General features: G+C 33.1%; 1 protein-coding gene and 1 pseudogene across 1 annotated transcript in view; one reads left to right on the top strand and one right to left on the bottom strand.

The window, feature by feature from the left end:
• The window catches only part of ADAM18 (ADAM metallopeptidase domain 18), a gene marked incomplete at its 3' end in the record, with an annotated part of 65,434 nt that overhangs the window by 29,590 nt on the left and 22,527 nt on the right, over nucleotides 1-13,317 (bottom strand). Inside the window, exons 9-12 of the mRNA XM_049771836.1 lie at nucleotides 10,461-10,627; nucleotides 9,168-9,249; nucleotides 2,568-2,701; nucleotides 1,302-1,485 (exon numbers count right to left, since the gene is read on the bottom strand). Of these exons, the coding sequence (XP_049627793.1) occupies nucleotides 1,302-1,485; nucleotides 2,568-2,701; nucleotides 9,168-9,249; nucleotides 10,461-10,627 (567 nt within the window). The remainder of the gene's footprint in view (nucleotides 1-1,301; nucleotides 1,486-2,567; nucleotides 2,702-9,167; nucleotides 9,250-10,460; nucleotides 10,628-13,317) is intronic.
• On the top strand, nucleotides 12,879-13,020 carry LOC126008120 (uncharacterized; annotated as a pseudogene).

Raw genomic sequence — 13,317 nt, 5'->3', positions numbered from 1 at the left:
TAAATCCAACTATAAGCATATTTATAATCACAGTGCTTAAATTATTTTTAAAAATAATGATTACTATATGCATCAGCAATATTATCATTGTCTAAAAAGATCTCAAGTTTACTGTATAATTTCTACCAGACAAATTAATTGTATTCTATCTACCAGTATAAATTTATAGAGGTTACAAACAATAGATCTAAACTATCTAATTCCTATTATATGGTAATTTTATCAATTTAAATTATGTTTAAGCAAAACCACCAAACCTTCAGTTTTGATATTCAAGTGATTCAAAGTGGGATTACTTTGATCTCAAGTAATGAGTTTAATTTTATACTGACACTTACTAAAATCATTCCTAGACAACAGTGAAAAAGTATATCACTGAGTTTTAAAGTATATTATCTACCCAATAATGCACTTCTCCATTGGTTCATTTTTTAATTACTTGTGTATTTTATTAGTATTAACTACTGATTTGAAATTTTGACTCCTTTTCATTAGTTTATAAAATTGGTTCTAGCTTTCATATCATGTTATTTGAAGGCCAAATTAATTCCAGTTTTCAAAGAATTATCATGGTCTCTTTGTTTAAGTAATCAGTGTTATTCAACTACCTCCCTGCCAATAAACTACATGATAAGTAGACCTAAGTTGTCATATTGTGGGTTATCCTTCACATATATTCCTGAAATATACCTTATCTTCTTATTCATACTTATTAACCAAATTTCAATTAATAATTTAATCTCTTTATGCCAGAAACAAAGAGAACATCCTTACTTGGTGATATTTTATATGTGAATAAGTAATAAAAATAAATTTATTTTATAAGTACCTGGTAACTATTAAATATGGACATTTAATAGGCAACAGGTTAGTGTGTGTTGAACATTAAGTTACAAATGTATAATAGATCTCTACTTAGTAGGAAAAAATAAAACATATTTAGGAGTTAAAATCTACTGTACGTTAATAATCTTAAACACAAAGTACATGAAAAAGCACGCATTAAAATCAGTAGTTCTCAGAAAAGTAGAAAATGAAATCATATGAGGACTTAAGCTATGTATTATAAGATACTCTCTTATTCTGTATGTTCATAGTCTTTGTGTTAGCATAATTGAATCAGCCTGTACAACACGGTTTCAGAACATTTGTGTTCACACAAGAAGTATAGTAAAGCCCTGTATATTTTAATAATTTTTCCATATCCCGTTATAATATTAAGGTATATACATATATTACTCCACACATATCATGATAAGGATTTACAAGAAAGGAAATAAATTTGAAGCCTTATATCTCACCTCTTTACTGCCACAATCACATTCTTCATTATGTTCTAAAATCCCATTACCACAAACTGGATGAGTTTGATACAGTGACGTATTCTTTGAAAGTTTCTGAAGACATTTAGGCTCAAGTTTGGAAATAAAATATTTATAGGCAGTCATACTATCATTGCTAAAAGTCTTTAGACCACTCAGATACCTAAAATTAAATAAAATACCTGAAATAAATAAGTCTATCTGGCTGATACAAATTACATGAAAATAAAAGTGTTTTAAATATTATATTACAAGAAGCCTCAGATAAATAGCATATCTTAACACACACAAAGTATTCAACTATGATTAAATTTCAATTTATGACTTGTTTTTAACATTTAAAAATGTGATTAAAGGGGCTAGAGAGATAGAATGGAGGTAGGGTGTTTGCCTTGCATGCAGAAGGATGGTGGTTCGAATCCCAGGAGTGATTTCTGAGCGTAGAGCCAGAAATAACCCTTAGTGCTGCCGAGTGTGACCCAAAAACCAAAAAAAAAAAAAATGTGATTAAAAATGTATGATTCCAGGAAACCAGTAAGGTTAGTGAATAACTTCATATATCTAGAAAGTTACCTATAATGTACTTTAATGTACTATAATGTACTTTTGTCTCTTCTATTTCATATATCATTTTCATTTTACCCCACCATGTGTTTTCCTCATTGCAATTGTATTTTCTACACATCAATATTTAATAATAAACATATTTTAAAATGTGAGCACAAAATATAATTTTATATATATAACATTAATAGGTATTTAAAATATAATTAAGGGGACAGAGCAGTGGCATGGAGTGGTAAGGCATCTGCCTTGCTGGCACAGGCCTGGGACAGACTGCGGTTCAATCCCCTGACATCCCATGTGGTCCCCCAAGCCAGGAATGATTTCTGAGCGCCTAGCCAGGAGTAACCCCTGAGCTTCACCGGATGTGGCCAAAAAATAAAATAACATAAAATAAAATAAAATAAAATAAAACATAATTAAATATATTGAATAAAACCTTAAATATATTGAATACTTGTCTAATTAAGTAAAAATATTACCATTTCCACCTTAAGATAACTAAAAATAATTTTACTCAATGCTCCTAAATACTTTTACTTTTTATTTAAGGTTTGAGAAAAAAATTATTCAGATATTGCAGTACAATACAATTTTTCATAATTTAAAAAATAAAAACAATCTTTTAGAAAAATGCCACAAAATTAGATGGTAAATTAATTAGCAAAAAAAAAGTCTTACATTGCTTCATAATTCATTATGCACACAGCTCTTGAAAAAATACAATTCTTGTCATTGTATGTTAAACCTATTTTTAGGCCAAGTAGTTGAGATACAATAAATGAAAATTCCTCCAATGTAACTGCATCTGGATACTAAAATAAAAATATTCAACATAAAATTATTGCATAAAATAAAATAAAAACAATTGATAAAATATTTGTTTTTTTAAACCTATTTATTACTATTATTAGGTTAAGTATGTTGGGCAATTTATTTTGACATGGTATTTTTATGAATATCTATGGCAGTAAATAGTACTTAAAGTAATCTAAACATCTTCAAGCATCAAATAGCATAAGTACTATTTTTTATATTTAAAAGATCTTTTAATGCTACTAAATATGTCAAAAAAGTTTACATACATCAAAACATTCTTCCAAATATGTATTTATATATTATATTTATGCATAGAGTACATTCACATATAGTCCAAAAATACAAATATTTCAAAAATATGTATTTCAAAAAATTAAATATATTAAAAGTTTCTTGTTTCACTCTCAACATAATTCAATACCAATATTTAATCAGAAAGACATACATTGAGCGTGTCCTTAGCTCAAGGTGAGAAAAAAGCAGTCCTTGATGTCTAAGAACACAGAACAGAGTAAACTGCTACCATAAATACAAATTCAAGCCAAAGACCTAGCATATTCACAAAAGCACTTAGATAGTCATGGTTCTCCCTGCCCTGTTGACTCAGCAACTACAAATGTAGCTTTATTGTATCTGTGAAAGCCAAAGGACATGAATGAATGGAATCAAATCTAACAAATCTGCAGTTCAAGCATTTAACTTACTAAATTAGATTTTCTAATGAAGAAATATAGTATTCCAAAATGGGGAGATATACATTTCTGTTATATTTATATGCATAAACATGTGTGTATAAATAGAGAAACTTAATGATAACTTGAACTCTCAAGCAATTATATCACAAGTGAGAGTAACTATCCAGAATTCAAACTCAAGAATCTCAAAGATTAGGCTGGAGAGACAGCAAAGCTAATCTTTTGCCTTGTATGGGGCCAACCCAGGACAGACTTGGGTTGGATTCCCTGCATCTCATATGGTCCCCTAACCTGCCAGGAGCAATTTCTGAGTGCAGATCCAGGAATAACCTCTGAGAGTCACACCATGTGCCCTCCCCCAAAAAGAATCTCAAAGATTACAAGAATAGACATCCAAGGGAGTGTACTTTTTTTTTTCGTTTTGGGGCCACACCCAGTGACATTCAGGGATTACTCCTGGCTATTCTCTCAGAAATAGCTCCTGGCTTGGGAATCATTTGGGATGCTGGGGATCGAACTGAGGTCTGTACTGGGTCAGTCGCATGCAAGGCAAATGCCCTACCACTGCGCTATCTCTCTGGCCCATGGATTACTTTTTATGACTGAACCCCAACAAACATGTTTGTAATCATTTTTTTCTTTTTTTCTTTTTCTTTTTTTTTTTTTTTTTTTAGTTTTTGGGCCACACCCAGCGGTGCTCAGGGGTTACTCCTGGCTGTCTGCTCAGAAATAGCTCCTGGCAGGCACGGGGGACCATATGGGACACCGGGATTCGAACCAACCACTTTTGGTCCTGGATCGGCTGCTTGCAAGGCAAATGCCGCTGTGCTATCTCTCCAGGCCCACATGTTTGTAATCATGATGCTTAAATTAAGATATCACAAAAAGGGGCCGTGCAGTGGCGCTAGAGGTAAGGTGCCTGCCTTGCCTGCGTAGCCTTGGACAGACCGCAGTTCGATCCCCCGGCGTCCCATTTGGTCCCCCAAGCCAGGGGCGACTTCTGAGGGCATAGCCAGGAGTAACCCCTGAGCATCACTGGATGTGGCCCAAAAACCAAAAAAAAAAAAAAAAAAAAAAAAAGATACCACAAAAAATAAAATAGATGACATTCTTCACTTTGTGTGTGTGTGTGTGTGTGTGTGTGTGTGTGTGTGTGTGTGGTTTTTGGGTCACACCTGGCAGTGCTCAGGAGTTATTCCTGGCTCCAAGCTCAGAAATTGCTCCTGGCAGGCACGGAGGACCATGTGGGACGCCGGGATTCGAACCGATGACCTCCTGCATGAAAGGCAAACGCCTTACCTCCATGCTATCTCTCCGGCCCCGACATTCTTCACTTTTAATTTTGCATAGGCTTTTCCAACCCTTTATTTATATTAATATCTTTCCTTTTCTTTTTTCTTTTTCTTTTTCTTTTTTCTTTTTTGCCCACTTCCAGTGATGTTCAGGAGTTACTCCTGGCTATACCCTCAAAAATCATTCCTGCCTTAGGAACCATATGGGATGCCAAGGATTGAAACCAGATCCGTCCTTCACTTGCAAAGCAAATGTCCTACCATTGCACTATCACTCAGGCCCCCTGAGTACTAGTAAAATTTAAATGTATAACTTATACTTTATGTGCATAAAATACATATGTAATTTTTATTGTAGTGAGTGAATAATTTAATCTAATATTTAGGTAACCAAATATGTGTATAATTTCAATTTCTGTAATCACAAGACTATTCTCTGAATTACTTTAAAGTATAATATATTTGTAACTAAATATAAATTTTTAAATAAAGATGAAAGTTTTTAAGCATTAACTTGAATTTAGTAGTAAAACTTTTAAGTAAAAGAATAGTAATCAATGCTAGATATCCCTACACTACAGGGAATTTAAATATTAGACAGGTATTTCTACTCAAAAATCAGAAAAATAAAGTCACACTGGTAGAAAAGAACTCAGTACAGCTAATGAAGTTTCTAAAAATAAAAGGAAGCAATAAGTAAAATCTAAACTAAATGCATAAATTAAATGATGAAACTTTAAATAAGAAAATAAATGGGAGCTGGAGAGGTGGCGCTAGAGGTAAGGTGTCTCTCTTGCAAGTGCTAGCATAGGGCAGACCGCAGTTCGATCTCCAAGCATCCCATATGGTCTCCCCAAACCAGGGGCAATTTCGGAACACTTAGCCAGGAGTAACCCCTGAGTGTCAAAAGGGTGAGTACAGCCCAAACACACACACACACACACACACACACACACACACACACACACACACACAAGAAAATAAATGAAAATGTACAGAAGAAATGAGGTTGGCAGAGAGAGAGAGAGTAAAAAAGGGCATAAGGAATAGAGAGGATACAATTGATGGAGAAATTTTTCATTTTGGCAAAAAAGCATGATGTAGCAACTTACTTTCAAAGAGTGATAAAAACAATAGCATTCCTGGAAAATATATTAATAAATCAATGTCATCTTAGAAAAATATTAAAAAATACTTTATAGAAAGAAAAGAGAAATTCATTGTGAAAAATCTCAATAAATGAGACCAAATTGCTCATAAAATATGGGCCAGAGAAGTAATACCAGAAGAAAAGTATTTGCTTTGCATAAACCTGACTGGAATTTGATTTCAGACACCACATCTACTTCTCTGAGTCTCATCAAGAGTGTTCCTTGAGTAGAGTCAGGAGTAATCCTTGAGCACTCCTGGCTGTGACCCAAACAACAAGCTTCAAATACAAAGAACATAACAGTAGTAGAACTTAGTAGCAGCAGACAAGCTAGACATCCAATTGCTGACATCAAAGACAAGAAATTATAAAGTAAGTAATAAAGAAAATTTGAAGATATTTAATGACTAGTAACTAGAGGAACCACATCTGAGCCATAGAAAATCCAGGGGAGTGAAGAAAGAAAAGGGAAGGATGGCTTACAAAAGATAAATTAGTTGAGAACCTCTCCAGTCTGATAGACTTACATAGTAATTCAGGAGGTCCAAAGAGTACCAAGCAAAATAAAAACAAATATATTACAAACAAGGTCCTTTTAATCAATATGGCAAGAATTAAAGACTACTTAAAGTAGTCAAAAAAGAGGGAAGCTTCAAATACAAAGAAAACATTAAATTCATAAATGTCTCAAACTCTACAATCAAGTAGAAAATGGAATGATATATTCAATATGCTAAATGAAAAGATTCTGACTATAATTCCTCTACCTGTCAGATTACAACTCAAGATTTGAAAGAATGATAAAAATCCTTAAAAAAGTCAACTGAAAAAAATCCATTGCATTTCAGTATTCTCTATGAAAAATAAATCTTGAAAAGTAAAAACAAAACTCTTCATAGAAAAATGACAGGTTATTTTATCTCAATAGTTTTCCAAAGTCAATGGACATAATTCTCTTAGCAAAAAGCACAGAGGTTGACTAGATAGGGATGCAAAATCTAGCCTTTTCCTAAGGCTCCTTCATTCACAGTTGGTGTGATCATATATTGGATCAGACTCAATGAAAATTGTTTATAAAATGTTAAAATGGAATTATATTTTGATCCAGTAATTTCATATGTTAACACCCAGAAAATATAAATTTACCATTTTGAAAGGTGTTTTCAAGCTTTTTCACTGCAGCATTTTTATTATTTGGAAATAATCCAAGTGCCAACTACTAATCTGTACATAAAATTATTATTATTCATAATGGAATACTAATATATAATAAAAACTGAAATATATAACATATTGCTACAACACGCATATATCAAGTAATGTCATATTAAGCAAGATAAGTTAGAAAGACATACAGATAAAAACGAAGTGGGTTAGACCAAATGACACAACGGCTATTCACAAATAAAAGTACTTGGATTAGAAAAGGCTGTTGCCTCACTCCATGCCTGCTTTCCTGTGTGAGGCAGCCAAAATGACAACAATGAACATAACCTCTGTAGGACCCAGCATAGGGTAAGCTGTCTTACCCAATAAGGGTAGAACCAAAGGATTATGGCTGCTCCTCTTCGCATCTTCTAGCCTATGAAATCACAATGATGAATCCCATAGATAGTAATAGAATACTGAAAGCTGCGAGATCAAAAAGGGAAATTAAATCTATAAGATTTACAGCAGACCTTTCACAAGAAGCCCTCAAGGCCAGAAGGCAGTGCTGGGATATAGTGACAAAATTAAACGAAATGAATGCTTCACCTAGAATAATGTACCCAGCCAGACTCACTTTCAGGTTTAAAGGAAGTATACATAGCTTCACAGATAAGCAGCAGCTCAGAAACTTTACAGACTCAAAACCAGCCTTAAAAGATAAGCTGAAAGGTCGTCTTTAAAACAAGACAGGTCTAAAGGCACATTGAGTTTCCACATGAAGATGGCTCTAAATCCCATGACAATTGTCTCTCTCAACGTTAATGAGCCAAATGCATCAGTTAAGAGAAACAATGGGAAAATGGATCAAAAATCTGAATCCAACATTCTGCTGCCTACAAGAAACAAATCTGAATAGTCAGAACAGACTCAAAATCAAAGTTGAAAGCACACATCAATAAGGTAGAAAGAACTTACATAAATAGCTTAATCACACAGTTTATAAAATTAGAAAACAATTAACAAAATTTTGAACCCAAAATAAGTTCGCATAAATAACAAAGCTTAGAGAAGAAATTAATGAAGAAGAAAGCCCAAACAATAATCCAAAAGATCAACGAAAGCAAAAGTTAGTTCTTTGAAAAAAAATAGACAAGATAGATTAAACACGAGCAAAATTCACAACAAAAGAGAGAGAAACTTATTAAACTAAATTAAAAGGGGGGCCACTACAGATAATACAGTAATCCAAAAGATAATCAGAGACTACTTTGAGAAACTGTGCTACGAAACATGAGATCCTGGAGGAAATGGGGGGGGGGTATTATTGTCATAATGCCCAGAGATGATAGAGATGAGGGCCAAAGGACTGGCTCACTATATGAAGCTAAGCACAGAGTGGTGAATGCAGTTAGAGAAATGATACACTAAGAACTACCATGACAATGTTGATGAGTGAGAGAAGTTGAATGCCTGTCTCAAATATAGGCAGAGGATGAAGGAAGAGGGAACAGGGGGGGGCACTGATGATGAGAATTTGCACTGGTGAAGAGGGGGGTGTTCTTTCTTTGACTGATGCCCAACTACAAGCATGTTTGTAAACATGGTGCTTAAATTAAAAGAAAATAAAAGTACTAATAAATAAAAGAAAGAAAGACATACAGATGATAGCATGCATATTTGTGTTATATAACAAATTGCAGAAATAGACAGGACCCAATGAAAATAAATCCTTAAACTCTTTTGATAGAATTGAGATTGTAAAGATGTGGTTGGTATTTGGAGGTGAAAGTAGGTAAATGATAATTATAAGTAGGTTAATGATAAAGATAGGTTAATGATAATCACAAGGGTGATAGAGGAATTGTGTCACTTTTTTGGTAGGTGTGGTGCAGTGACATTGCATAAACTATAAATATTATAAAACATGTCACTTTATTAATAATAAAAATAAATTGATGCACATATCTATAACTATTAAGCCTAGTTTGAATATGTACAGGGCCTTGGCAATATGCTTGATAATTTCATTCATTAACTTCAAGTATTTAAAAAAATAGAAATTATAAAGCAATATTCATTCTTGGAGAAAATGGTTATATTACTTAACACACCATATATTCATACAGTATAAAGTTAAGAAAAAACAGCAATGTAAATGAATATAAATATTACATACCACAGCAATATCTGCATTGTAGCTATTATTACATATTGAGTGAGGAATTGTTGCTCCCACATATTTAGGATGTTTTCTGTAACTATATAATATAATATAGACATTTTATAGCAGTTTTTATGTATTAAGTTAAACCTCCCTCCATATAATGTTTAACTTTTTTCCAAACAAAATTCTTGATATAATAAGATTTATATTATAAAAAGTGTCCAAATCTTGGGGCTGGAGCGGTGGCACAGGTGGTAGTGCATTTGCCTTGCACGTGCTAACCTAGGACAGACCACAGTTCGAATTCCCATTGTCCTATATGGTCCCCCAAGCCAGGAACGATTTCTGAACTCATAACCAGGAGTAACCCCTAAGAATCACTGGGTGTGGCCCAAAAACAAAAACAAAAAACACCCCCCAAAAATGTGTCCAAATCTGGTGGAGTGATAGCCAGCATGTAGAACATTTGCTTTGCATGCAGCTGACCCAGGTTCCATTTCTGGTCTCACATATAACCTCCCGAGCCTGCCAGGAATAAGTTCTGAGATGTAGGTGTAGCCTAAAAACAAAGTGTCCAGGTCATTGAAAAATATAATTTATTTAATAACAACAGCTCATAAAATTACTAAATTTGATATTGTTTTACTTTTTATAATTCTACTTTTTTATTTTACCTTGTTCTTCAACTCATTTATTGACATCTGAAATTAGAGATTTTTAATTTGTGGATGAATTAATTTTGTCATTCCTACAGATAATATTTTTGTTTGAGGTTCACACCAAGTTAAGGGCTTATTTCTGGCTAACTTCAGGGACCAATCCTGACAAGCCTGAGTGGATCGGATGACCACAGAGCTCAAATTAAAGTTGGTCACATGTAAGGCAAGAAGCTTATCTACTGTACTATCTGTCTGGCCCCAAAGATATTCAGTTTAAATTAAAGATTACAAAACAACCTTAATCCTTCTTACTCAAAATTTAAGGCAAAATGCTTTATTATTAAAGTGTCAATTTCTACATTGTAATAAGCTAAAATTAAAAATATTTGTGGTATAGTTGAGGTAATAAAATTTTGTGGGGAAAAAAAAGATCTTTTAAACAAATTGTGTTCCAAAGTATCTTGTAAATAACCAATGTATAGTGTTGTTCTCACTGTTCTTCAGACTATATTGTTACCCTCTATTATAACAGTTATGCATTTAATATCTTCATATGATCCTATATAGTTTAAAATTATAGTACATGCATTATATGACTATACCAATTAAAACATGTTTATATTTTTATTTATAACATTGTGCTTACATAAGTAATAATGTTATATCGCGTTGTGGTAGAATAAGAGAGTCATTTTTCCAAGCCAAAAATCTTTGCAGTAAATTGTCAGGCTCACCATTGGTAGATAATTGGTTTTTATCTGACCACAATTCCAAAGATGACAGGATAACAGACAATTTAAACTGAGAAAATATCTGAAATGATATATTATATATTTATTCAAGAAACATTACTGATAAAGATCTATATTCACTCACAAAAATTAACAATAGAAAACATTTAAAATGGGAAGTACTAATAAGAGATTTCATCAGAGATACATGTATGGTCAATAATTATATGAAAATATGCCCTCCACTTATCAAGAAAATGTAATTCAAGCAAGAAGATATCACCACACACCAATAAGATAGGAATATTGCACCTATCTAATTTCATCTCACCCAACTTGGGAAGTCATCCCTGGCCCAGTCCTCAGTCCCATGACCAATCCCACAGACCCAACTGCATCTACACCCAATTAATTGTCCCTAGGGACCCAATGGCTTCCCTAAACAACTCTACTATGCAATATCACTAAATCTAAGGGCTAAGGATTAACTACAGTTTCTTATATCTATTCCTAGGGACCCAATGGCTTCCCTAAACAACTCTACTATGCAATATCACTAAATCTAAGGGCTAAGGATTAACTACAGTTTCTTATATCTATTCCTAGGGACCCAATGGCTTCCCTAAACAACTCTACTATGCAATATCACTAAATCTAAGGGCTAAGGATTAACTACAGTTTCTTATATCTATCCTAGACTACCTCCATATAATTCTAGTGTATAAAGAGATAAAATACACTTACACTTCACCTGATCACTTAAATATCATCTCAGGAGCATAGAAATTGTTAAAAATAACAGACCATAAGTAGCAACCCCTTAGGATGAAATTTAAAATATTGTGAACAATTGCTGTTGGCAGTAATGTGGTAAAAGAAGAACTCTCATCCACTGATGGTGAGAATGTTATCTGTCCATAAATAACAGTATGTAGATATTTAAGAAAAATAAGAATTGAACTTCCATGTGATCCAGCAATTCTATTTTTGAGTATATACTTCCAGGTCACAAAAAATCTATTCAGAAAGACATCTGCACACTTACTCATTGTAGAGCTTATTGCAATAGTTAGGAGATAGAATTGACCTAGGTATCTAATGACAGATGATTGTGAAATATATTGGATATATTGGACTGTGAAATATATTAAATTGGAGTAAATATATTGTGAAATACAAAATATTGATATGTAATACAACAATAGAATATTATAAAGCTGAAAAGAATCATAGAATCATGCGATCTGCTGCAACTTAAATTAAACTGGGTCATATCTTGTTGAATGAAACAACCCAGAAGAACAAACACAGAAAGATCTCACTTATTTTCTCTATATATAATTGGATATATAATATATTATATATTATAATATAATTATAATTATATTATAATAATCATTATCATATTATATGATTCTAATTGTATTGTAGTTATTGTTGTTAATTTATTATTGTAATTATATTATAATATAGATATGTTTTATATCTATGTAAGGAAGGAAGAAAAATTATGCAATTTGCCACTAAACGGATTGGAGTAAAGCCTATTGAAGAAATCTTTCCGATCTTGGTGGGCCGTGGTGTCCTTTCAGAACTGAGTTATTTCGTGCTTTGAGAATAGCTACCTCACAGGTGACCTGGGAAACAGGCAACGAGGAATATTATTAGACCTTGGGAAAGCACTAACCAAAGCATTAGCTGTCTAGGCAGCAGCAAGTACCTGTAGCCCTGGATCTTGGATTGGGTGCAGTACCCAAGAAGTTGGCTCACAACTTCCTGCTCAGGACAAACTTGACTGTCCATTGGGAACACGTAACAGAGTGACTGGGAACAATCCCAGAGAGAAGCAAGATAAAAATTGGAAATAATGGAGGGTAAACAAGACCAAACAGGTGTATGAACATTGAGTAGAAATAAAAATGATCATACTTAACCACCATATCCAAAGCCAATGACAACAGAATCAAAACCCAATCTACAACAAGCTAGACACAGAGGGGACCACTTATACTAGGAACCCCGGGGGGCAAAGGAGGGGCAATATGGGATGCATGCTGGGAATAGGGGTGGAGGAAGGACAACACTGGTGGTTGGAATGTCCCTGATTAAATGTCACTATGTACCTAAAATATAACTGTGAAAGATTTGTAATCCACTTTGGTCAAAATAAAAAATTATTTAATTAAAAAGACTTCTCAAAGAAAAAAATTAACTGTGTGTGTTACCATATTAAATTGAAAATTTGACTTTTTAAATTTTTAATATAAATAAATAAATAAATAAATAAATAAATAAATAAATAAATAAATAAATAAATAAATAAATAATAGATTATACTTACCTGGCAGGGAGATACCATGATCACAGTGGTGGTTTCCTCAGGGCTCATCCATTGCACTCGAGATGTGCTGATTCCTGAGATTTCCCCAAATATGGGAAACTTGACTGCATAATTTGTGGTAGTGAAATAAGTCAAAAGAGGGACAAATACAAAATGGCCTCTCTCAGATGTGCTATGTAAAGAAATATGTAAGGGAATGTGAAGGACAAAATGTTCAATGATATTATCTCTATGAATCAGTCAACAGAAAGTAGTTTTCCAAGGGTTTTGGGAGCAGTTGTTGTGATGGTGTGAGGGTATCATGAAACATTGGTGGAGGGAAATCCTGCAACCTTGTAATAGGGATATTATTATAATATTGTATGTTGTGGTATTTTATTAACAAAATTATAAATCATTTAACCTAAATAAAATTTCCAAAGCAACAGAAA

Source organism: Suncus etruscus, chromosome 4, assembly GCF_024139225.1.
Source record: "Suncus etruscus isolate mSunEtr1 chromosome 4, mSunEtr1.pri.cur, whole genome shotgun sequence".
In the NCBI taxonomy this organism is placed as follows: domain Eukaryota; kingdom Metazoa; phylum Chordata; class Mammalia; order Eulipotyphla; family Soricidae; genus Suncus; species Suncus etruscus.
This window is presented reverse-complemented; position numbering and strand designations above follow the sequence as displayed.